The sequence below is a fragment of the Squalius cephalus genome (assembly GCF_949319135.1).
Source record: "Squalius cephalus genome assembly, chromosome: 9".
NCBI classification, from domain to species: domain Eukaryota; kingdom Metazoa; phylum Chordata; class Actinopteri; order Cypriniformes; family Leuciscidae; genus Squalius; species Squalius cephalus.
Window position 1 is genome coordinate 6,851,054 of NC_137130.1, and position 27,848 is coordinate 6,878,901.

The 27,848-nt window shown below is 37.5% G+C and overlaps 1 protein-coding gene across 3 annotated transcripts; it reads right to left on the bottom strand.

The window, feature by feature from the left end:
* On the bottom strand, positions 1 to 27,671 carry traf3ip1 (TNF receptor-associated factor 3 interacting protein 1). 3 transcript variants are annotated; one of them, XM_079880508.1, is made up of 17 exons: positions 27,388 to 27,671; positions 24,012 to 24,080; positions 20,364 to 20,525; positions 17,892 to 18,020; positions 17,199 to 17,600; positions 16,780 to 16,857; positions 16,612 to 16,632; positions 14,958 to 14,981; positions 14,728 to 14,803; positions 14,425 to 14,445; positions 13,184 to 13,265; positions 12,539 to 12,625; positions 11,352 to 11,484; positions 11,229 to 11,265; positions 11,019 to 11,092; positions 2,271 to 2,494; positions 1 to 1,638 (listed from the first exon to the last, which is right to left on the bottom strand). In XM_079880508.1, exons 1-17 carry the CDS (start codon positions 27,508 to 27,510, stop codon positions 1,473 to 1,475), a joined length of 1,908 nt encoding a protein of 635 aa, XP_079736634.1. In that variant the 5' UTR covers positions 27,511 to 27,671; the 3' UTR covers positions 1 to 1,472. The 3 variants fall into 3 exon arrangements, with proteins under 3 accessions (XP_079736634.1, XP_079736633.1, XP_079736635.1); XM_079880507.1 differs by having other exon boundaries at positions 13,184 to 13,268; XM_079880509.1 differs by lacking the exons at positions 14,958 to 14,981; positions 16,612 to 16,632 and having other exon boundaries at positions 13,184 to 13,268.
* Between the last annotated feature and the right edge of the window lie 177 nt (positions 27,672 to 27,848).

The window sequence follows — 27,848 nt, forward strand, 5'->3', positions numbered from 1 at the left end:
GCAAAATATCTGCTTTTATTCTGAATAAAAACATGCAATCTCATGATATTTGAATCTTTCTCATTGCATAGTGTGTTCTGTTTAACATAACATGCTGTGCTGTATTCCTTTCCCATGTTATGTCCTCTTAAACAACTTGCATTCCTGTTTGGCACCAACATGGCACAAACAAGACATTTTCCAAACTGTATGCACTGTAAATCGGTCACAATTCACACTTTTAACAGAAATGTAACTGTTTATTAGACTTCACTACAAAATTAATATTCATTTGTGAACTATGATACAAACAACATATACACAAAATGTACAGCAAAAAGTATGGATGTGGTAAAAATCGTTTACAGTGTATATGGTCGGCTCTTTTACAAAGTAACTGATAATTTATCGACGTTTAAGTTGATTTTAATAAATAGCAAACAGTATTTTGTGACATAGTGTTCAGCTGATAATACTGACGTAGTGTATAATCTGTATATTAAAGTTTGCCGTTGCATGGTCACCACAGTATCCATAAAGTGTGACATGTTGTGCTTGACCAGCTGATCAACTTCGACAGATCCGACCTGTTATTGCTTCATCTAACACAGTTTTGCACACACTTCTATATCAAAATAGAAATTTTCAATGCAATAATTGCTTCATGGATCTCAGATTGCAGTAGAAAACTCTCAACAGCCCTCTAAAAAGTGTTTCAGCAAGTTAAGTGTTTTTCTTCTTTTTTTTAAATGAAATATCAGTTGAACATTTTCCATTATTTATATGAATTTGAAATATACACAAGTACATTTGATCAGGGTACATTTCTTGACTTACACAATGAATTGACTTAAAACACATTCATGCCATCTCATATCATTTCTTAAAACTTACATTAAGCTACTTGAGAGGTTTTTAATGTGTACAGGTAAATGATGTGCTGTATGATGGTCTCATTGGTCAAAGTGCAGAGGTGCGTGTGTAGTGTCTCTCCAATTTTTGGCAATTCTAAAGGTCATCTTTATTGCTTACTAAATTATATATGTGTGTATGAACTGTGTCTATGCACACATGTGGTATATACATACAAATATATAATCATATATCATTGCCAATTTTAATCATATTTTATCATCGTGAGACAAGCCTGTCAGTCTGAATGGAAAAACGAAATAAAAATAAAATTATCCAGTCAGTCTGCTTTCCCAAGAGAATATGGAGATCATTTAAAAAAAAAAGGACACATCACTATGGTGACCACACATTTATCTCTCAAGTAAGTGACAAGTGCAAATCTACTGCAGACGTGCGAGTGTGGACCACCGCAAACAGATCCTGGGTCTTACAGAAGGCACCTTACTTGAAGGGGGTTTGAGGAGGGCGATTCCTGACCTTCTGAAGTCTCTCCAGTGCCGGCTCAAGACATCAGGCCTATTAACAGGAGCTCTCACCACTGCTCAGTGCTTCAGCTATCATTTAGGATGTGTTGATATTCATGTTTGTGAGGAGAAAGTGATGCTGGATACCATCTTCTGGATCTTCTCCTCGTTCTTCAGGATGTTGGACTTGACTGCGCAGATCTTGTCCTGTTGGTCTTTGATTAACTGCTCCAGTTCAGCGAGTTCGGACTTCAGAGGTTCCACAACGGTGTCCGTGATTCTGAGACATAGACAGAGAAATGGTTTAACACAGAAGAACGAGACTATCAAAGCGTTTGGATATCTCAATCATGATAAAGATTGAGATGCATTGATTGAGAGTTATTATAGCTGATCGTGACAATAATTATTTGTACGTAATGGCGGTAACCAATAGGATGGCCAATTTTGCAATATATATATATATATATATATATATATATATAGAGAATCAGAGGAAGCGAGTGGCCATTAAACAAAAATACAAATATTTTGTATATATGTATATATATGTTAATGGCCACTCAAAAAGTGGCCATTTTTTTTTTTTTTATAAAATAAATACAAAATATGCTAAAATTGTAAAGTAAATTGTAAAGTAAAAAAAACAAAACATTTATTGAACAAAATCGTTTAATAAATATAATCAAAGTCAAAATGGACTACTTTTATGCTTATTAGAACACTGGCTTTTAGCTCAACTTGAAATCAATTTTAAGTCAACTCCTGTGCGATTGCATGAGGAGCATTTATTTGAATGACAACTGAGATTCTGCTTATGCAGAGCGTTCCAAATCAATCACTTTAGTTAGGATGCTGCTTACGTAGGCAGAAGACAACAAGGCAGTTCACATAGCTAATATGAATGTGCACCTTTGTTCCTGTAACAGAGCCTGTGCGTTCTCCTTGTTCTCTTTGCGCCAAGTCTGCAATTCATTCTGCATGGAGTCCATATCCTCCTGAATGTAGTCCATGATTTTGCCCAGGGGCAGAGCGCTACGGCACACCGTTTGTATGGACGAACGCAAGCGCTCAATCTCCTTCGCCACCAGTTCTCGTTCTTTCTTACGAGACACCTCCGACACCAGAGTCCGATCCTGCAGAGAGAGATGGAACCATAGGAAACAGATCAACAATAGCCGTCTCAAAACAATGTCACACCTCCCGACTTTTTACTGAAATCTCAATGCATTTCACTTTAATCCGTTGTCAGCATGCTGTAAGACGACATATAACACAAGACGACAATTATCTTTTGTATACCTGGCTTTGCATTTGGATGAGCGTCATATACTTGCCCTAATGTCATTCCAAACCTGTACGACCTTTTTTCTTCTATAGAACACAAAAGAAGATATTTTTAAAAATGTCTCTGTGCTTTCTGTTCATACAATGAAAGTAACTGGGTTCCAATGTTTTGGACCCCATTGACCTTCATTGTATGGACACAAACAGTAAAAATGTTCTTCACAAAATTATTTTACACTCCACAAATGAAATACAGGCTTGGAATGACATGATGGTGAATGAATGATGATGAAATGTTCATTTGTGGGTGAACTGTCCCCTTAAGAGTTGAGTCGTCTGGGCTGTTAATGGCCACTCGCTTCCTCTGATTCTCAAGCGACTGTGTAAATTAAGCTTACAGCTGAAAAATGACTAGTGGGAAGTCACTCCCACGAGGGAGCACTTCAGATTTATGCTGTAGATGAATGAGGTTAGAGGAAATCTATACCTACCAACAATATACTTTTGGGGGGGAAAAGCACCAGGGAGAAGTCTGCATTTAGTGGGTTTTCAATGTCAAGGCTACAAATGTTTAGAATTTCAAGGCAGGAATTATACAAACCTTGCAATGTATATAAAGATCAAAACGAAAGAGACATGGGATCCATAATGTGAGTGAGTGGTTACTGAAGGCCTCCTCTGTATGCGGTGTGGTTGGGGGGTCCTGGTGTGCCCCAGTCACCCTTCAGCCAAGCACAAGAAGGCCCCCCTGGCACACGGGGCCTGTGTCTATTTACTCAGCTGGGGCCACAGGCTGTGTGTGGCACTAGGCCAAACAGGCTTTACTCTTACTGCCTCCGTCCCACTCAGACACACACACACCCTCATGCAAGGCATGACTTTGTTTATTTTAGTAACAGGCAATGGCAGCGAAGTTATTTTACAACAGTATTTGGTAACAACTACTTCACATTTACCTTGTTTCAAGCTGAACTGCTCAAGCAATTCATGCCATTATGGCCACAAACACTAACATCTTCCTTTCCAAGGCAGAACATGTCAAACCTGAGCTACATGACAATACAATTACCAGAAACTTCCTTATCAAAATACACAAGAGCTATAGAGATAGATATAATGGATATATTTACAATATATTTGCAATGATTTTACTGGCAATATACAACTAAGCAATACTGAAAATATCTTGCTGATTTTAACTAGCTTTTTATCTGGCAATTAAGCGTCATTACACCAGTTTCACAATCCCTCTCTCTCTCTCTCTCTCTCTCTCGATTTGTGAGAATGAGAGTGTTAAGACAGGTGGTTTAATAACATCTGTGACTTAAACTTCAGAAGCCAAAATGGTGTTAGTGTTGGTAAGTCTTATGCAATTCAATGGATCAATTCATAACCCTATAATCAATATATAATCTGTTTTCACACACACACACACACACACACACACACACACACACACACACACACACACACACACACACACACACACACACACACACACACACACACACACACACACATATATATAATTTGGTTTAAAATTCATATTATTGTATACATTTCAAATAATTCATATAGACCAATGTAATATAAATACAATTATCACATAGTACTAGATAGATAAACAGTGGGTCAAACGCTATTAAGATTTGAAATCTGAAAATATTTTCATAAAGAGCCGGTCTCTAATCATCCAAGTTTTGAAACCAAAAGTTTATTGTTAAAACTTTACAGAGTCCGGTAACTATATTGCAAACACTTCAAAGGTTAACTGTGTTGCTTTTCTCTAGGACTCGTAACAAACGTCTGAGAAGAAAGACTAAATTCATCCCACCCCTCTCTCTCTCTCTCTCTCTCTGTGGTTTACAAGTGCGTTCAGATTGAAATGTCTAATAGTTGTCTGCAATGTGGGTGGTTTCTCTGGCCCTTAAACACCCCCTCTACACAAACACCGGCGAGCACATTCGGCTCACTGTTCGTGGAGCGCGAAGGCCAGGCCAGATTCGCTCTGTTTGCCGTCCTCCTGCACCTCACCCCTCAGTCGAAAAGAAAAGAAAAACTCAGGCTTTCTGTCTCAGAGGACATAAATCAATCGTTTATAGGGGCTCTCGTTTTCCCCTCTCTTCAGTCGGACCCAAGAAAAATATTTGTTTTGCGCGAGGCAGCTGAGGACAGGTTTTCCCATTATCTCGAACAGTGACACAAGCGGGACGTGGAGTCGGTGTGCCTGGGTCAGGTGGCTTCCAGAGACGCTGATGCATTGGGCCGAAGCCTCTTGCATCGGGATGCCTCATTACCCCGCTATGTGGATCTAAGCCTTCAGCTGCAAGCCCAATTTGCTTAATGAAGCAATGCATGCAAAATGCATGATTAATAGAGTGCTAATGAAAAACTACAAAATAAAGCAGAGCAGCACTCTTTCAAATGAGAGCTCTGGCAAAGAAAATCACAGAATTGCAATCCTCCTGAGAATGATGAACTTGAGAAGCATTCACTTTGCTGCGTCACGGTTCTGTGGATCTGAAACTTTGAGTTCAAACGCGATTCGTGAGATAAACTGGGCTTGCAAATGAGAACAGTTTTTTTTCTGTTAGGACAAGTATGACAAACTTTAAATATGAAGCGAGTAATTTATTCACCACTAGCAGCATCAAACAGAAATGGGGAAAAAAAATGGCAAACACTCCCCTCGTCTATCACTGTTTGGACAGACATGCAGTCCCGTCCCCAAAACTGCAGTTTAGTTTGCTACTTCTAGTGTCAAAAACTTTATCTTCAAGATGTGAACATTTGCATTGGGGTGGGCGATATAAGCAAACATTTATAATTAACAAATACGCACATTTTTCTTCCAGTTAAAGTACTTAAAGACAGAACAGGCACAGACAGGTAGGCTACATGTAAACATGACAGCCAAACTTAGTGGAGGATCAGTTCCACACAACCAGTCACAAATTAAGTACATTTTCACACAAGTACACAAAAATTGCTTCATTTTGAAACGGACATCAGTGAAAGTAAGGATATCTAGCGGTTCGGTGAGAGTCAGATGTTTGCGTAACTGCTCTGATGAATTCAGTGAGTTATTTGTCAGACTGATTCAAAACAGTAACTTGAGTGAAAATAATCATTAAAAAAAGTCATTTGTTTGCGAATTGGACAACACTGGCATTTTGTTTGTTTTTGTGTGCAGCTCGTGAGGACAGGACAACTTAATAGAAGGACGTGCACAGTCTTTATCACTACGTATTCCGACTGCAAAATTACATTCACTAATCTGGTAAACATGATTTTTTATACTGGTGCTGAGTCATCATTGCAGCAAACACTGACATAACTGCAATAGAAACGATACACGAAATATGTATACCGGTTAACACATTTCTACCAGTTTCTCGTTTTACCCTGTATAACGCTCACCCCTAGTTTGCATTGGGAACGTTTTCAGATTAGTTTTCAGGAGGGGAGGTATGATCAGGTATGATCGATCATATTTTTTTTTTTAAATAGCATTTTGGGTTGTACTTTGCATTCTGACTGGCTAAAGTCAATGAATCGGCTGTACACTTTAACATATTTCACTTATAGATCAGAACTACTTGCTTTCTTAAAAAATTTGGCTTGGGATGCTAAAAAGCAGTGAGATGCTGTTGCATTTCTTTTGAGTATGCATAAGCAGTTAAAATGACCAAAAATGCATTATTCTTTACAGAGGATTTTATTTAAACTACACGGTGAAAGAGTTTAACATGGACAGTGGCTTCAATAGCAAAGTCCTTTTTAGACAGCTTGCTACTGGTATATTGCTCCATGGTGGGTCCAACAAGGACTCAAAGGCGAAAGATTAATTGTTTAGCAATGTTTAGGGGTTTCCTCCTTGGGGAAAACATGGGCCCCGTCCAGCAACATCATAAAAATAGCTGGGATGAAGTGAAGTGCAGAGAGGCGGAGTGGTATACACAGGATGGAAGGGTCAGTTCGTCCCCGTGGGGGTCACCGCTGAGATCACCATCCTGCACTTGCGTGCTAAGCAGAACACCACAGAACCACTGTGTATGACAGTTCGACTTATGAGAACCAGAGAGTGGAAAGACTGAAATGATAGGCTAAAATGCAACCAATTATGCAATCAGACGTCAGAGACTTGAATCGTGGCATTTCAACGTAACCTTTGGATCATTCCACGGGGATGTCAATCGTCTCTCGATGAGGGCAAAACGTTGAGGAATGCCACAAGAGTCATTTCCTTTACCTATCCAACAAAAAAGGTAGATGTTTACAAAGACACAGGCTTGAAGGGATGACTATTTATTTTCTTGCCCGTTCGGCAGAGCACAAGCTGGTGTGGTGTTCACTCAACAGCCATCCATTTGTGTGCCATGGGGTTTATTTATACATTGCAAACCTTCATCAGGCTAATTTGATTGCGCAAAAGAGGGGAAAGGGAAGAGGGAAAAAAATGCTTATGAAAACGCAGCTGCTGTCAGGGGCCAATACTCTCAAAACAAAAAAGACGCCCCACAAGAAATATCTTACAATAATATACACGTGATCTGGAAGGTCACAACAGAGGTCAGCTGCAAAATGTACGGCAAATTCTTCAGCAAAACGCACCGTGATAGGAAATGGCCCATCATAATATTGCATCCGGCCTGTTGTTTCAGTCAAATGAAAAATATTACGTCTAGCAGATCTTGATAAATGAAGTTCTGTCCACCCCGGCGAGCTAAATCTTCACTTACGAAGCGGAACGGAAAGCTCAAGCTAATAAAGCCACAGAATGAGTCATTGGCTCTGTTTCACCTTCGGAATTACTAATAGTCAAAACTCTAAATTCTGTGGTCATTCCGAAGAGATTAAGTCATCCGTACTTGATGTGGGGATCACCGTAAACTCAAAATCATGGAGAGATCTGAGAGCGAAAGCTCATATTTGTGAAGTGATTTATGAGTGCTGTAACTTCAAACCTGTTGAGGAGGATAAGGAAGCTCAATATTTACATTTTTAACCCTGGATGCTACACCGTGATTACAGGAGAGCAGCCGCTTTATTGCGTTGACCTTCAGCCCCCTTTCAAGTCAGGAAGGAAGTCATTACAGGTTTCTTTTTCATACAGCTGACTAGACAGGAGAGGTGCGGAGTGCCAGTTAACATGTACTACCCCAAAAAACGCACGCCCATTTCATGCCCCGCAATTAAGACAAAGAATTTAGAAAGATGATGAGGCTAAATTAAGTCAATTAGGGGAGCGCGCCATGCAGCGCTCAGGTTCCAGCGCGGAGTTGGCCTGCGTCTGATGGGGGGAAATCTAATTTAATTATTTGGGATTGAAAGGAAATCCAGTCTGATTGTTTTGAAATCAAGAACACAGGAGGGAGAAGCGCTCGCTGTAAGGGCCAGCTGGGAGCAGCTTACTGTGTGCGGTTGAGTTTGAACACCAAACCAGATCTCGCCGCCGGCAAAGCACACAGAGCTCACGTCTGTTCATTGAGGACTGTAACCAAATGAATTAAATGAAACTTTTGTGATAATTTACTTACCCTCATGTCTTTCCAAATCTGTAAACGTTGAAGAATGTATTGACCACTCTTTTTCATGCAAGGAAAGGTAATGGGAACTCCAGTTCAGGTTTGACATCAAAGTCGTAATTTACTTTCATTACATGGAGAAGAAATAATAATTTGGGGTCAGTAAGAATTTATAATGTTTCTGAAAGGAACATATTATGCTCACTGTATAAAATATATATATAATATATAATATATATATATATAATGTTATGTGTTCCATTGATGGCAGAGCTGAATTTTTCAGCAGAAACAAAAAACATATTATCAATGTTGAAAACAGTTGTGCTGCTTATTATTTTTGTGGAAACAAAAACTGAATTTAAAGTGAATAAAAAGTTCAAAAGAACAGCATTTATTTGAAATAGAAATCTTCTGTAACATTATAAATATCTTTACTGTCCCTTTTAATCGATTTTATGCACCATTGCTAAATAGAAGTGTTAATTTCTTTTAGAGAAAAAATAACTGTAGGCAAACTTTTGAATGACAATGAATGTAAGCTGAAAAAGAAATAAAAAAAGGTTTTATTATAGCTATTTAGGTTCTAGCTGAGGAAAAGTATGAAATAAAGTTTGTATTCTTTCGTCCTCGAAAAGAATCATTAAATTAAAAAACCTAAATTAAAGAATTATTAAAGAACCAGAACTGTTGTATGAAATCTGAAACAGAGCCAAAATTCCTTACAATTCCCAACATCTCTATTTGTCCCTACTGCCAACTCACATGTGACTAAGGTGGGAAGTCAGGGTGAAGGGGTGAGGGTTCTGCATGAAGGCCATCACAAAACGTTGCATCCATCAGGGCCTACAGCCAGTGACGGACAGATAGACCGGAGCGTACATTCCGGCAAGTGTGGACCACCCAGGACAGACCACCCTTTCCACCAGGGCACGGACAGGATTACTTCAACACTCAATTCACATTGTTCCCATCTTCCCTGGCTCACAAACCGCCCAAAGAAGGGATGTGCGATATCACGATTTTAGATTGTGAACGATTAATGTCTCCATGATCTGCCTTTGAAGAGAGATCACATTCAAGCAGATTCAATCGGTTGCAGTTCTGGCATCACCGTCCCAACAAACTGTACAACGCGACGTAAATTCACATCACATGTTAGTAAGGCAGCGGAGGGGTTACACTCACGCGACATTGCAGTTCTTTACCATCATGAAAGTTTATTATTTGCATGCCTTTTAAAGCCTTGCCAGTTAAAATTTTTATTCGCACACTCGAAGCGCACACACACTAAAAGCCTGTCACACAACATGCGAATACTGAAGTTTTCTTCCGCATCTTATTGCGCTTAAAATCCCCCTGTAGTCAATACTTTTATCCCTTAAAACTCATCTTTGATCACTAAAATGACACATTTAAACGTTTTTTTTTTTTCCTTGAAAAAGAATTTCTTCACGCCTTAAAATTGCTTGAATGTAACTACACCCTTGCCTCATTTAGTATACACGGTTCTATGACTATGCAAATTAGCCCCGCCTCCACTCACACCAGCTCAGAGGATCACACGTTGACGTGATTGGTTACAAGGTAGTTTGTGTCGTCAGAAACGCCAGCGATTTCAAACTGCATTTTTGAGCCTGTCTTTGGTTCACTGCAGTTTTAAGGAGAAAATACTCAGCAATGGTGTTGACTTATGAATTTGCACATGGTTTGTCTTAAAGCATATTAAAAACCCCACAGAGACATATGAACAACATTGAAAACTTGATTTTCACCACAGGGGGACTTTAAACTCAAATTCACTAAAGGATTACATAAATACAGTAGTTTATATCTTAAGTAAATGCGTGTCAGTAGTTTATTAGATCTGTGCATTAGGTCCTAAAGTGGTCTTATGGTAGCCTAATAAGCAATCTCATATTGTATTTGTCTTATTATTTGCACCTTTGTTCTTATTTTTAATAACAAAGATAAAATAATAATAAGATGTTGATCGTATTGCCCACCCTTACTTTGGCCTAAATGGTCTGTCATTTTTTTTATTAGTATAAGACAAAACATTTTGGCTGCACTGCTCAGTGACTTACAAATAGTCTTTAAATACAACATGAAAAAGAAACGTGGTATGTTATTTTTGCAATATCGACCACCCCTAGCCCAAAGCAAGCTAAAAATTTGGAAAGACATTGATGAAGAACCACTTTAGATTGGCAAATGATTTTCTACTTGTCCTGAAAAATCTTTCCACAAATGTTATGGCTAGAACAGAAAACTGCATAGCCTGAACCACACTGAAACTTCAGATAAAATCCCCCAAAAAGTTTTAACCTTAAAACAAATCACAAGCAAGCTTATAAAAAGTCACCAGCACAGCCTGGTTTTCAATCTGTAATGCAGTAACCAAACCCAACAAAATTCACAAACAAACAGGCCACAATTGTTAACAATGTTAACCACAAAAATATCTAAACAGCAAGTACGGAGCCATCATGCTTATTTTACCCTAATTATTTAAGCTCGGTGGAACAGAATAACACTTCAATGCCTCTGAGGGACTGCAATTACATTTCTCCACTCCATTTGCAAAGTTGCTTTCTTTAGTAAACTGACAGTGCACTGGGTCAGGCTTTGGAAATAAAAAGAGAGACAGACACATCCCTGAAGTATTGTTTAGAGCACAAAAAATGCTTATTCCCTTGATGAAGAGATTTTGAAATGCATTTACTCATGTTACTGGAATTTTGTTGTAAAAAAAAACAACGAAACATGGACAGTGTAAGATGGAATAGCACCGCCACCTAGTGGTATTAACGGGAACAACCAGGAGCTTAAAACCATGTCATACCTGTTCTTTTGACTTTGTGGATGGAGATGATTCATAGTCTTTTTTTGTCTCCAGGATTTTTTTCACAAGCCCACCTATGAACAAATGAAAACCATTCAATCGTTTATGCTTTTTGCATATATATTTGTTTCTCAAGTGTGTCTTTAAAGGGTTAATTCACAACAATGAATCATTTTTGAATTTTTATTTGTATTATTGGACATGGCTTACCATGTTTGTCATCCCCTTGCAGTTCAAGTGAATTACGCTGTAATAAAAAAAGCAAATTGAGTCTGATGCATGCTGATTTTTTACTGAAATACTACATGCATATAGAAAGCTTGCCTTCACTACCTCCATTTCCGGTATGTCAGGGGGAGGCGGAACTGCCTCCTCCACTACAAAATGCCCATCTTCCTCATCCTCATCTTCAGAGAGCTTCTTGTCGTCCAAAATGACCGTTGCGGGGGTCTTGCCACTGCCCAGCCTGAGAAAACCCAGTCATGCTTAAATTCAACTTTCATCTCACAACTCAGAATTTCTTATATATATCTCATAATTCAGACTTTATAACTCACAATTGCGAGTTTAAACCTAAAAAAGTCAATTTACTCAGAATTGTGAGAAACTCAGAATTGCGAGAAAACAAGTCAGAATTGTGAGATACATACACTCACAATTAAATTTTTTCTCTTTTATTCTGTGGCTGAAATAATCTTCCATACTGAAGACTGGAGTAATGGCTGATGAAAATGCATCTTTGCCATCACAATAATAAATTACGTTTTGAAATATATTAAAATAGATACGTTCTTTTAAATTGTAATAGTATTTCACAATATTACTGCTTTTACTGTATCTAATAAATGCAGCCTTGATGAGCTTAAAAAAAACTTCTTTGAAAAACATGTATCGCCTCAAAACTTTTACAAGGTAGCATATATCCCTATCACAAAATATTAAGAGGGTATTTCAAGTAAGAACCCCCTACCGGTGGTAAAATCAGTGTATGTATCAGTGCATCATCACTTGTGGCTTACTTCGTTAAAGTGTTAGTTCACCCAAAAATGAAAATTCTGTCAGTAATCACTCACCCTCATGTTGTTCCAACCCTGTAAGACTTTCGTTCATCTTCGGAACACAAATTAAGTTCTCGCGCATGCGTCTTGGCGCTCTCGTGAACTCACGTCAGAGGCCCGCACAGAAGAAAATGAATAGTTGAATAAAGTCGTTATTTTGGGGGTTTTTGCGCACAAAAAGTATTCTCATCGCTTGATAAACTTAAGGTTGAGCCACTGTAGTCACTTGGACTATTTTAACAATGTCTTTACTAACTTTTCTGGGATGGCAGATATCGATTACCTAGAAGCTCTCAGATTTCATTAAAAATATCTTAATTTGTGTTCTGAAGATGAACAAAAGTCTTACAGGGTTGGAACAACATGAGGGTGAGTAATTACTGACAGAATTTTCATTTTTAGGTGAACTAACCCTTTAATATAAAGTGTGAAACTAAGAGCCTGATGAGAAAGATCTCTCACCTCTCTGCTGGGGTCACATCAGTGTAGCTCTCCTGTCGTTTGATGCGGGGGGCAGCCGGTCGAGCACTGCTGGGCCGTGGTAATCTTCTACTCACAAACATTGCAAACAAAAGAAGAATAAATATGTTCACATTAAATACACAAGCACTTTTTGTAAGGTACGCATGTGACTATGCGTGGGGAGTTCAAGTAAACGGCAAGTTCCTATATGGCTAAATGCTTACAGAAATAGTCCTGAGAACAAGAGTAATGATCTGGATGAGAGTGATACCTATCTTGTGGTTTGATCTTGCGGTACAGTGCAGTGAAAGTAGGGGATTTGCATCAGTGACTTCCACTGCCAGACAATCTCTCATGGGAACATACATGATACACTCCATTTACCCACAATCCCCTCAGCACATTATCACACTGGGTTACTTTGTTATCACTTGGATGAAAATTTAGCCTTTTCTTTTCTTTTTAAATCAATACACTTATGTGATCATTAGCACTTATTAAGAAAGAAAGAAAGAAAGAAAGAAAGAAAGAAAGAAAGAAAGAAAGAAAGAAAGAAAGAAAGAAAGAAAGAAAGAAAGAAAGAAAGAAAGAAAGAAAGAAAGAAAGAAAGAAAGAAAGAAAGAAAGAAAGAAAGAAAGAACAAACCTGTATGTTGTCTGAGGTGGCACAGAATCCTTTGGTTCTCCATTCTCAATGGGGACTGGGTTCTCTGGTGAAGTGATGTCTGCTTCTGGAAGAATGTTTTTTGTGGATATTTACAGAAAGGGTCAAAATTAGAGCTGTCAAAACGATTAATTGAGATTAATCGCATCTAACATAAAAGTTTGTGTTTATATATGCATGTAAACACACACACACACATACATATACACATACACACACACTGTATATTAATACAATTATATATATATATGCACATACCGGTATATATTTTATGAACACAAAGTTTTATGTTAGATGAGATTCATCGATTTGACAGCACTAGTCAAAATTAATTTATTAAGTCAAAATTCTGAATTAACAATAAGTATTTAGCTGTTTTAATTTCCTTTCTATGACTATATAAATATATTTGACACATGAGCAGTTTATGATCTGGTGTTTCCTATGATTCGGAGCAGCTCGGTTTGCAGTGAAAGCTGCTCCCCACAAACTCTCTCTGCAGAAGTTTTGCATTTGAGTAGCTTATAATGTGTTTTTCAAAACGCAACATGCAGCAACCATCTTCTCAATTTTTTTTAATAAGTTGTATAATAATAATAAAAACAATAATAACAATAATTTGCTGGCCAGTACTTTTCTGAAGTCATCGGCCATTGGCAGGTAGTGTAGTTTTTTATTTTTTAGACTTACAGTGTGAGTATGCTGTACGAGTTTGGCTGCAGCTTCACACCGGGGCTGTATGTTTGTTTTGGATTTGTCTTGTTTAAAAAGAATGCTTCTCAATGTTTCACACGCTCATAAAATGGGCTTCAACCTAACGAACTCTCGTGATTGGTTTTTGTGATTGTGGCGTGCATCGAGTGTTCCCGTTTGTGGTCCTAGAGTTTGCACTGGTTTGAGCTCTGTTGCATTCGAGATGCAGTTTGACGCAGGTTGCTTGGTGTACTCACTCCATAAGGGACTAATCTGGTAACTTCATTTTTACTCTATGCACATTAAATGCATAGTCCGAGTGAAAAATATACAAATATTTTAATGAGCAGTACTGTATAGTTTCTTGTATTTGGCCTTGTTTCTGATGTATTTTTGTTTCTGATTGTAAAGCTATCTGAGCTCGGGAAAAGCGCTATATAAATTAAACGTATTATTTCTATTATTGGGTGTGGCAAAAAGTTAGTTTTGAACCTTGGTAACAGGTATTCACGAAATAAAACAACACTCACCTCCTTCGCTGTCAGTCTCATCTGCAACAGAGATACACAATTTATGTTATAACTTAAGATGAATCACATAAAACAACATCTGATGTGCTGCTGTGATTTTCATAATGGTGTTAAACATTCTAAGGCTGTGACAGTGTTAATAATCCTACATTAATCAGTTTGTTTAGACTGGGTTTGTAAAAATTTGATTTCATGCGTGCAGACTCGAAACAACTAAACAGATCAAGTTGGATATGCATCAAAACGTCAATGCACTGCACATCAATAATTAATAGGGTCTGTTAAGGAAGACATGTTTAGTACCTTGACCTCTTGTTTTGGGCCACCGCCTCTGTCCTTTAGCCGATGAGGGCCTTGGCATCCGGGAGGGACTCTCAGGCTGAAAGGAATGAGGAAAAACAGATATCACTCAAGATCACCTGAGCCTTCTTTCTTTACAAACCCTCTAAGACAAAAATCTTCTGGGCTGTTGTTGCAGACATATAACATTATCATAGGCAGAAACAGATTCACTTGGGACAAAGAGAAATTACCTGGATTTCAGAGAAATCTGTAGGCTGAATGAAGACAAAACAAAACGGAACAGAGATCCTTAAGACTTTCACATTTACGTTTATACAGTACACTTGCTTTAAACAGCTGCACCACTAGCCAAAACAATAAAAGCTCACTACTCCAAATGAGAAGCTACAGAAGCTGCAAAGACACATAGACGTGGAGCAACATGGCGGAAAATTTGAGGTTAATTTACTCATCCCTCAGGCCATTTTGGATTTTTAGTTGAAACCACGGTCCTTGGTAATGCAAGAGCGAGCTTCCTGTCGCATAATGACATGTGTGTGAGCTCAAACGTTGGGTATCTGTTTGCGCAAGCAAACGTAATCTTAATTTAAAAAAAAACCTTTTATATAGGTTTCAGCATCCAAGATAGGCACATGTGTCCTCCCTCTCTGTTGTATACAAACAGCGTCAGTGCTCTACGTCATAATGCGAGAGGAAGCTTGTGCTCAAGACTTCCATGAATGTGCTCAGGACCGTTTACCCAGGCTGTTGATTACAGGTAATAATGTTGTAAATAATGTTTAGTTTCTTGCACAAACCGATCGTTTCACTTCATAAGACCTCAATGTATCACCAGGAGCCACAGGTATTCATTTTGTTTTGCCTGTAATATGTTTGTTTTAATTTACTCTCAAAGTGACAGTAGCCATCAACTTGCATTACATGAATCAACAAGTACTACGGGATCAGCTAAAAATCTTCTTTACATTTCTACTGAAGAAAAACAAAAATGACACCTACATCTTGGATGGCCTAACGGTGAGTAAAATAACAGCAAATTTTCCTTTTTGGGTGATCTATCCCTTTAAAAACAAACTTAAAAGCATGTGATGCATTGTTTATTTTTGTTATTTCCAGCAATCTATGTGTAAATACAAATGTACTTGTATTTATTTAGCATTTTGCCACAATTTAAGAAAATTATTGAACTTATTAAAAAAAAAATCTTCAAAAGAAACGTTCATTTATTTTATTTTATATACATACTTGCTTTTCATATACACTACCATTTAAAAGTCTGGGATCAGTAAGATATTTTTTCAAACAAAATCAATACTTTTATTCAACAAGAATGCATTAAATTGATCAAAAGTGACTTTTGACTGTTAAAAGAAAATGTATTACACACAAATATTAAGCAAGAAATGTTTCTTGAGCATCAAATGAGCATATTAGAATGATTTCTAAAGGATCATGTGACACTGAAGACTGGAGTAATGATGCTGAAAATTCAGGTTTGATCACAGGAATAAATTAGATAAAAAAATAAATAAAATCAGTTTTAATAGAAAATCAATATCAATTGAAATCAGTTTTAAATTGTAATGATATTTCACAATATTACTGTTTGTACTGGATTTTTGATCAAATAAATGCAGCCTTGGTGAGTATGAGAGACTTCTTTCAAAAACATTTAAAAAATCTTACCAACCCCAAACTTTTGCCTCAGGACCAGAGAAAATTCTTAACTAATGGCTCAACCTGGGCAGCAGAAAAAATCCTAATTGTCGAGGCCTGATAAGACAATCCTTGTGCCACCAAGACTGTATTTGTGCAATTCTAACTATGCAAAACACCTATTATTCCGCCACGAAGCAATTAACTGACATCACAACAGACTCGTACCTCCAGTTCACCGCCCTCAGCCTCCAATTCAGAGGAACAAAGAAAAGAATAAAGAACTATGAGGAACATTACGTCAACAAGCCTCACTGACGACCCATTCCTACAGAACAAACGTAAAGTGCGTAAGCAGAATAAAGCACAGGATTGTGAGCCAGTGATCAATCTTACCTCTTCTGCTTCAGCTTCATGTGTTTTACTTGTGATCTCTGGGTTAGGCTTTAACTTGCTGATCTCTGCTGCCTTTATCTATGGAAAAGGTCAAATTGTTATAGTGGATTAAAAGCAGAGAAAGAGTTATTCACAAGGATAAAAGCACATAAATTTGCTTTGAGGTCTAGAAATATTTAAATGTAATAATATATAATAAAATTTTTATAATATACATTTAATTATTTCATCACTTTTCTTTGTTAAAATTTTCACAATCCTAAAACTGTATTTCTAGTTTTAATTGGGATTTTAAGAGCAAGAGTTACTTTATATATTTGAATTAGACAAAAAAAAAGGCTGGTAAAATTGGTCATTCGTCTGCCACTGTGGCTGGCGTGCAAAAAAAGCTACAGAGTCTTAAAATCTGGTGAGCAAACCTTTCTATCGCCTCTGTCCTTCAGCTTCTCCTCTTTCTCTTTTTCTCTCTCCCTTCGTTTCTCACGCTCACGATCTCTCTCCTTGTCTCGTTCTCTATCTCTGTCTTTGTGAGATTCCCGTTCTCTTTTCTTATCCCTTTCTTTATCTCGCTCCTTCTCCTTGTCCTTGTTGCGGTCCTTCTCCTTCTCTCGCTCACGTTCCTTCTCTCTGGCCTTGTCTTTCTCCCGATCCCGGCTCTTGTCCTTGTCTCTGTCTTTTGTCCGGTCTCTTTCGCGCCCCTTGTCAGACCTCTCTGCATCTTTTCGGCGGTCCTTGTCATCCCTCTTGCTCTCGGGATCTTTCGGTTGATCTGGATTTTTCTGCTCTCTGCTTCCGCTGCTCTCCTTAATGCCATTCCTCTCCTGAACAACAGCGCCAGAGACAACATCAGATTTTCACTTTCATAGCAATAAACAAAACAAGTAAGGGATAATGTATAGTAAACTGGTCATTAATGCTAAAATAACCCTTACAGCTTCATCAGGACCCAAATGCAAAGTGTTATTATAATTCCAGAATTAACGAGTGAAAGAAAAAGACATAACAGAAACACCCAAGACGGACAAGTTGAGGAATAAATTGTGATTTATGACAACAGAAAATTCTGGTTTGGCTGAAAATGTCACTGGGTCAAAGCGTCAAGCGGGTCTCACCTCTCGGTCTCGGTGGCGCTCCATGCCCTCTCTGTTCTCCTTGTCCTGGGATCTGGAGGTGCTGGGCTTCCCCTTCTGATCCAGCTTGTCTCCTGCTAACACCCGCTTAACAGCCTCGTCACTGGAGAGCTAGAACAAGGACAGGATACGCTGTTTAACAACAACTTAACATAATGAACACAAGTCCCAAGCAACACTCTGCATGCTCTTAGACCAATTTCAGTTGATGGTAGCCATTGACTTCCATAGTATTTTTTCCTACTATGGAAGTTGTAATAAATATTGTAGAACAACAGATTAATTTTTCTGAAAAATCATCTTCTGAAAAACCTTCTGAAAACTCCCCAGAGATTGTATATATTAAAAACTGCATGAATGCATTGAATGTAACAGATGAAGATGAGACAGAAATAAGAAATGTTAATGTCACAGAAAAAGTTGAGATTTTTATGGACGATCTTATAGTTGAACACCTCCAGAGGGACAACGCAAAAAGAGCTCGCAAGACGGAGAAGGAGAGAAAGGCGCTGGCAAAGATCTTCCACTAAAGCTCAACTCCCTCGAGACGAACTGATTCATCATGCACAACAGTTAATAAAAAATGTCAGACAAGCCGAGGGATTAAATAGGAAGATAATACACATCGCAAACAGTTTTATGGTTGAAAATGAAATAAAATGTTCAAATGAGGATGTGTTGAAGTTGCAGGGCGGCTCGAATTACTTAAAGCCTAGTTCGAGCTTGGCCTGCAAACTTAAGGGTCATTGTTAGAAGTGTAATGTATGTGTGTAGGGGTGTTAAAATCACATGTACTGTTAAAGGGAACTTTGAACGTCTTTTACTTCAGACATAGAAAATGTGTGAAGTTAGAGAAAGGTCAAAAGGGCTATGATAGAGGAATTTACCATATAAAGCTTTTGATGTACGTGCTGCATAGAATAAGTGTGAAAAAAATAATAGATAACTTGAATATGTGCTTTTGCAAGCTTATGCTAATAGAGGGACTAGGATAAGTCCCAGGTATTACCTTATAAGGGAATTAGCTATACTATAATGACAGCCAATAATTTGAAGGCGGCCCAAAAAATAGGTTAGTATAAAAAGCCTTGAAGGGGTTTTTCGGGGCCGCATCTCGGGTGAAGACTTTCACGTGTTTACATTATTTTTGCCTTTGCAATATGCTCATCCATATTTGGAACAACATGAGGGTGAGTAATTGACAAACAATTCTTAAGAAACATGTGCATGGTGCTTAATACAAAACTAGTATTGTGGGTGATCAAAGTGTTGTACAGTTCAACTGTCGCTTCTTCAACGCAAGTCTATGGGATTATTTTTTTCGCACAATTTATTTAATTTTATTATCCACCTGCTGAAAAACTGTGTAATTGAAAATGAACAGCAGATCTCCTCAACAAACCGCTCAGTTTGGGTATAATGTATGTCCATACATAGCACAAAGAATGTGGAATGAGTTACACAGTGAAGTTTGATACCTATATTTAAGGGTTAATAAAAAAAAATTGGCATAAAAGAAGTTGAATGTACACAAACTTGACGGAAGGGAAGGGAAGGGAAGGGAAGGGAAGGGAAGGGAAGGGAAGGGAAGGGAAGGGAAGGGAAGGGAAGGGAAGGGAAGGGAAGGGAAGGAAAGGAAAGGAAAGGAAAGGAAAGGAAAGGAAAGGAAAGGAAAGGAAAGGAAAGGGAAGGGAAGGGAAGGGAAGGGAAGGGAAGGGAAGGGAAGGGAAGGGAAGGAAAGGAAAGGAAAGGAAAGGAAAGGAAAGGAAAGGAAAGGAAAGGAAAGGAAAGGAAAGGAAAGGAAAGGAAAGGAAAGGAAAGGAAAGAATAACTTTCAGTTCGTTTCTCACAAAAAGCTATAATAATTATCATAGGCTTGGAATATAGTGCACAGTTACACATATGGACTACTATATGATACTTTTATGGGGATTTCTTTCTCTCTTGGAAGGGCTTGTCAGCCCCTTGTTATTACATAGGAAACAAAATTTTACCCAAAATACATCCTTAGGGGTTCCACAGAAAAAAGAAATTGGTAAATGATGACACAATTTTCATTTTTGGGTTAACTATCCCCTTCACAACATCACCAATTTCACCTGAAGTTTCCATTCAAAGTTACCTACAGTCATCCTAGAGCAACATGAGGTCAAAGACATGTATAAAATATCCCAGTGTGCTGTAGAGCAGAAGAACGGTCATTTAGCCCATTGTTCACGTTCACCTGCTCTTCGCCCTGCAGGCATCAGTGGGTTCCCCTGATAATGCTGATGGCAATGTTCCATCGCTCCTTAACCTTCAGAAAAGCTCAAGGGTGCAATTAAATGAATACATGTATAAATTACCCCCTGCTTGGACATATTAGTCTTGAGTCATTCACTAGTTAAATGGCTTTGAGCGAATCCTGCAGGACAGAAGCACAGTAGCTGAGTGGTCTTTAATGGCAGGACTGACCTTGTTGAGACAGCATTTAGCAATGGCCTGCAGCAGCTCGTTGGTTTTCTCTGGTTCGTGTCCGGCTACGATCCGAGCAGGTTTGGCAGCTAAGGGCTCTCCACTGACTAGCATCACCACATCGATGGCCTTCTGGAGGAACGCAATTTTTGAGTCTTTGTCCTGCAGGGTACATGAAGAGAAATGAGAAGGTGAAACAGAACTGAAAGCATAATGTTTGTCTGTTTTTAAACACAGCCCCAGTCTTCTATTGTTTAAACATGTAGTCCCAAAACACACACTCCACTGGATAAGCCAAGGTTGTCATTGCTAGCACAGTTGGGGCAATTCAACAAACAGATTGCAATTTGTTTGGGGCAACCAATGGTGCAGAAAATACACATTGGACAGGGCTTGGGTTTTCAGCCTTTACAGACCCAGGGTCACCTATCTAGAAACTAGATAGCCTAGCCAAATAACTAGCCAATCCAGGGACACTCATTATAAAAACAATAATTTACTTTCACTAATAGCATTAATAAACATTCTAATGCTGATCATAATTGGACTATTTAAACTTATTCAAGTAAATGTAAATAATCTTATACATTTAGAAATCTATACATTTTGAAAGATTTGAGATCGAAAATCAAAAACTGATCTGTAACTTTATCTTATTATCATGTGAATCATCTGTGGTGTCGGTCTCATTCTGTAAACACTTCATAAAACATGCGTGCCACACTTTCTGACAGAATATTTGTATAGGATCCCTGATTAAATGTTGAAGAAAATAATAACTTTTTTTTTTTTCCTAATTCAATGAAATGAAAATTTTAGCTTAGTTACTTTAGGCTTAGACTTAATTGCACTGTACACAAAGAACCTAAAGTTATCCTGATGCTTTAAACAAAACAGTACATACATCATCACCGACAGCTTGATAATGCGTCCGTCCACTCCATTAAATCCTCTTTTTCTGTATTTCTGCTTTGCTGGTTATGATGAAGTGCAACTGTCCATATTGCCATTTAATTATTTCATACTTCATGAAGTTCCTAATGAGGCCCCAGCGGCAGAACAACCTGTATGCTGATTTAATCTGTTATGATTTTACACATTCAGCAGCATTTAATATCCAACTACAGGCCACACAATATCCATGCGGTCAAAATGTTTCTCAAGGCTAATCAGTGAACAGGGCGAATTTCATGAAAACATGGTTACGCCATTTACATTTCAAGACAAAATAAAGAAATATATTTTGCATAAAACAAAGCCCGATTAAGATTAACAAAGAACCATTAAGATTTTGTGCATTATGAAATTAAGCAAGTTTTACCTATATTTTCATTTGGTTCAGATACTGAATATTTTGAGAATTTCCATTATTCTCAATGGTGAGACTTATTTGCTTCTCATTAACATTATACAATGATTTTTTTTTTCTTTTTTTTTTAAATCAGCATGAATTAGTAAGAAATCTATGTTGTCAGAAAGGCAATATAAAAGTGCAAAAATTATAAATTATATAATTGCAATGTTTTCAGTTCCTGTATATGTGTGTGTCATACATATATATTTCAATATATATATATATATATATATATATATATATATATATATATATATATATATATACATATATATTTCAATATATATATATATATATATATATATATATATATAAAATTATATATATATATACATATACATATACATATATATATATATATATATATATATATATATATTCACAAATTGTCATGAAAATATCATAATGCGAAGCAAAACAATTCTAAATAGTTTTATTTTCAGTGTAATTTTTTTCCGTGTTAAAATACTTTCTTCTATCCCAGTTAATAGACAGCTAGAAGTTGCTATCTGTCAGTAGATTCCCCTGAAAAGTGTTAAAACTGTGGCGCTATCAAAACATTATAATGTCATGGTATACCGTAGGGCTGGACTGCTTCACACGGGTGTGGGGAGATCATTTATTATGCATGCTGGGACATCAAAGGCCACAGCTCTTTTAGACTGACCGGCATTTGGAGAAGGATCAGACGTGAACTCCTCACTTTGCACACAGAGTGATGTGGTAAGCTCACCTGCCTCTCTAACAGGGTCACAGTGATACTGATCCAAGTAAAGCTAGTTAAAGGCACCAAGCTTTTAACAGGTAGGTTTATCACACCTCATGGATCACCACGACATGGAACTTTGGCACGCTAATTAAATGGAGCGTCTTGAGTTACACTCAGTTATATGATCAATGTTAACACCTGAACAGCAAGAAAACACAGTCTGAGATACTGCGGCTATAGACCTTATGCGCCAGAGAAACAAGGGCGCCGCCATCTTTGGAAAATTGTCTTTTAACTTCCGTTTTGCGGTCGCTCTGTATATTTATATGGCATTTCTGTCCAGGAGTAATTAGCTTTTTAAGTGGATTTACTTAATGTAAAGTTAACGAAAGTTATCATGAGGACTGTAATGTTTAAAGCAGATGACTAAACAAATGTAAATCGACCGGGAAGATTTTAAAACGAGCCGTTCATTAATAAACACGCAAAACGCTGTGAAAATACAGACCGGAAGTCAAAAGACAATGAGCGCAGCGCTGAAAAGGGGCGGAGCTACATAAGGTCTATAGAATCCAAGAACACTTAATGAGGCAGGAGATCAGACTGATAGAGATAGACAAGTCAGTTGTAACACTGCTGAGTAGGTGGATTAATTAGCGACTGCGAGGAACATATAACTGTCATATGATTTAAAGTAGTACTGGAATGAGCAAGAATAAGTGTCTGGTTTGCACATATACATATGCACAAATATAAAGCCTAAAATTCCTCTTAAGGCCAATTCACACCGCAATGGACACTCTCGGGTTTTGTCAGATCAGTGTGTCGACATCTGTTGGAGTTTTTTTGTCAAGCTCGTTTTCTCTGAATGAACATGTTCAATCCCTGTGTGACGGGTCGTGGAATGTCTGAGAAGTGACGTACGTCTGTCGCCGTCTGTTGATGCGGTGTTAATTGGCTTTTAAAGGTGCTGGATTTAACATTAGGATTTGACAAATATGATTCAAGTTAAAAAGTTGGGAGTTGGTAAGATTTTTGGTAAGAGTCTTTTATGCTCACCAAGGCTGCATTTATTTGATTAAAAATACAGAAACAATATTGTAAAATAGTATTACAATTTAACATATATTTTAATATATTATAAAATGTTATTTAATCCTGTGATGACAAAACAGAATTTTTAAAAACCATTACTCCAGTCTTCAGTGTCACCTTTAGAAATCATTATAATATATGCCTATATTGTTTTTATAGTATATGCCTATATGATGCTCAATAAAATAATCTTTTTATTATCAATGTTTAAAACAGTTGTGCACCTTAATATTTTTTGTGTGGAAACTGTGACACTGTGTCTTCTGTAACATTATGTATTGTATAAAAGTCACTTTTGATCAATGTAATGCATCCTTGCTGAATAAAAGCATTCATTTCTTTCAAAAAACAAAATCACCCCAAATTTTTGAATGGTAGTATGTCAAACACAACACCACTGGGACAAAGACGATCCAACCAAATATAGCTTACGAAAACAGTGCACCTAAACATTCCTTTAAAAGTGGACACATTCTTATTGGTGTTTTACCTTCACATTGTCTGACTTCATCTCTGCTTCTCCATAAAGTCCTTTCATAAAGCCTGTGGTGCGTATTACCTAAAATAAATGGGTAAACAAAAGATTAAAACCAGGTTCATAATTCAAAGATTTAAAGACATACACTCTGTTTCAAAACCTAGTAAGCTGCTGTTATTGTCTACTGTCTGAATTAGAACCTCATAAGTCATTGATTTGGAACACTCTCATAGACAGCAACTCAAAGCGCTACACAAGCAGCTCACTAGGTTTTGGAAGAAAGTTAATACTTTTGTAAATTGTTCACATTAATGAAAACATATAATGACGGAGAAACAATTTACAAAATACTACATTATACTATGACAAGCAATGGTATGAAGAGAGAATGCATCCCAATTGGGCTACTTTTACACTGTTGCCACGCAGGTTGAAGCGAACACCACCACCACCCCCGGCCCTGGAGCTATTTTTGGCCGTGATTGGGCTAGATTTGATTAGCAATTGAGTGGGTTTTGTTGTGCAGACCTGGCAACCCTGATGCATACAGTAGCGGATGATGTGACCTTTAGGGTGATTCTATCTGTCTAGCTAATTTTAGCTGAGCTTACAACCCACAGGCCTATCTCTGGATACAAATACACCCACTTTATCCTTAACTGTCCTCTAGGCCTTTACCTAACACCGTCTAGATACAGGTGTAAATAGGGTCTAAAACGTTTTGAGCTTGTCCACTTCCAGAGGTAGTCAAAAATGCTTTCGACCAAATTGCTTTAGTAGTGTAGACGCTCATGTGATCAAATGTGTTTGAACAGCCGCAACACACTGCCTACTCGACACCTACTGACCTAATGCGTAAACATTACGGAAAGCACAATAGCCAGACGGGATTTATACTTTGTTGGCTGGAGACCCAAGTTTGATTTGAAGACAAAAAACGTACCAAGTACAATGTTCTCTCACCATTCCTGGTTCCTAACACTCATTCACCGTGTTTGGCGTGGTCTTGCGGCTGTCAGAGCAGAAACTAATGTTTTCTCTGGTCGTGTTCATATGTAAATTGCGTGAGCTTATTTTGTCAATTAGATTGAAAGATCTGAAAAGCCCACACATCGACTCTCCCCTCGAAGAAATCAGGACAGAAGTGGTTGAAAGTGGACAAAAGAGACGGTTTAAAACACCAGGTGTAAACGGGTATGTGTCTCCCTCGTCTCCTTGTGATCCGATCAACCAAAACGCATTTTAATACAACGTGAAAACAGGGCCCTAGAATTCCCCTCATGAAGTTACTTGATAGAATTAACAGTGTGTGGATCTGAAGATCAAATATAAGATAGATTGATTTGTTTACCATATTTTGGTAATAATGTAATATGTTATTTATTTTATAGTTTACAACTTTACTAGGCCTATTGTTCTAAAAATTGAAAAACAGCTGTAATAAAAATAAGTAGGTGTGTCAATAGAGATTGACTAACATTGTATTCGACCAATTTAGTGTGTCTCTACAGAACAGCACCCAGCGATACTAAAGAGGGATTGCACTAACGCCACTTTCCGGCCGGAACACGCCGCCTCAGCCGGACTGAGTGGCAAAAGAGCTGCTGCATGATTTAATAAAATAAAATGGATTTAATCGGGAAACTGTGAAAACACGAGTAAAACTAACGATTATCAGTTTAAACTAAAGGTTGGACTCGATATAGTGTTCCTTACAACTTGTATGGATATTAACATCCAGCCAGGAATCATGTTTCCTGACATTTATATATATGCCTGATTTCGACGCCGGGGAAATACATAAAGCAAATTTTTGTTGTGAACACAATAAAGGTAGGTCTAAATCCAAGTGATCACTTATATCAATGGTATATACTGCATATCGATATCGTCCAGCCATAAAACTTGTATAGCTTTTATTTTGTGATTATTTTAATTCCTTTCTGTAAAGCACTTTGAATTGCCATAGTGTATGAAATGTGATATAAATAAACTTGCCTTGCCTTGTCTTGTCAGTGTTTATTATATCCAATTATGCAGAATATACAATGGTAAAGATTTAATTGATGAGTTGTCGACTCAATTACAATACAATAAATAGGGTATGATTTTATCCAATTCAGCATATTGACACAAAATGGCAACTGCAAATCCACGTTTCGTTGCCTGCTGTCCAATTGTTTCTATGAATTGCAGTGATCCATTTGCTTCTCTGTTATGTAACTTTCGTCAGTCTGTAAAAATATACCTCCGATTTCTTGTCAAATCTATTTATCCAGTCAATCGCAAAGCTCTTTCCCGTTTTAGATGTGTTTTTCGCATCATTCACGCTGAAAACCAATGCTGCCGCTCAGTCTTTTTGCCACTCAGTGGGCGTAACCACAGTCACTCCGGCCGACGGTGACGTCACACGCATACCCTCTATTACACCACCAGTACATCAGTACAACAATTATACTCACAGGAAAAGTAGCTTATATCATTTGATCAACTAAATGTTACATCTATATATAATATATTATATATACTATATATATATATGTATTAAATAAAACCAAATCAAACAAAAATAAATAAAATGACATGACAATTAAATTACTTCTAAATACAATTTAATTATTTTTAAAATACACATATTTCTGATTTGCTATTTTAATTCAGTGTGCATGGCATGTAACAGGGCACTCATACTTACTTCTAATGAACAACCGTTGGATGATGGTGTTTGTTGGCAATTGCTGCCATTTATTGGGGGCATATCATTTCATTTACTAAATATGGTATCTATATTACACTCCTAATACAAAATCATCACCACAATTTGGTTCCAGATCCAGATCCATCTATAGAAGTACATCTCTGTGTTATGATATCTCATGAATATGTCAAGATCATCTGCATTCATGATGTTGTGTGGACCCTTGAGTTTTGTTTGCATAACCATGTGGACAGAGCAATGCCTAGTAACAAGATAATCAGCTCAACCAGAGCTTGAGTATGTAATAACAGTAAAGTAAAACTGATTTTAAAAGAAAGATGATATTGCTGACATTGTTTTAAACAGTTATTGTTATTAATAATCTATTAGCTTGCTCACCACCATCAAAACACAAACATAAACTTAACGCTGAAACTAATACAAAGCTCTGGGCGTTCAAATATTAAAGCTAATATGAGATGTTTACACCATCAGACTGATCTAACGTTACTGCTAACATTACTATGATTTATCTGACATATTTTGAAGACTATGCGCAGGCTACATTAGCAGGCTAGCACGTTGAGATCTATAAGCAGGATTTGGACCGTGTAAATGTGAATATGTAGATAGTGAGGGAACTAAAACAGCACTTATGTCACAATAATATTCATATTTTTAGCAACTCACCTCACTGAAGATATCGTGCAGGTATCGAAACGGCGGTTTGCTGAGCAGTTTTTCTGTCAGAGGAGGCTTTTTGATCACTTTTCCCAGAGCCTCCTGGGTCTTTTTGGCTACTGATTCGTTCATGGCAACAAACTAAACCAGTATTTTTTGTGTGAAAGATGTTTCTTTAGTAATTAATCGCCGTTACTGTTCTACTAGCAGCAGATTTCCGCTCGCTAAACTCTGCTGTTGCCGTGGCGATAGCTTTCTATCCCACAATCCTCCACTGTGCTGATTCTGCGCTTGCGCGGAACGTAGGCGGTCGTCAAAGGCTACAGGTGTCCATGACAACAACAAACAACAGTAGCTGTCTACTGTTGTAACAGTAACAAATAATTTTCGCCGTCAAAATGTATTGTTATTTTTGATTATATTATATTATATTATATTATATTATATTATATTATATTATATTATATTAT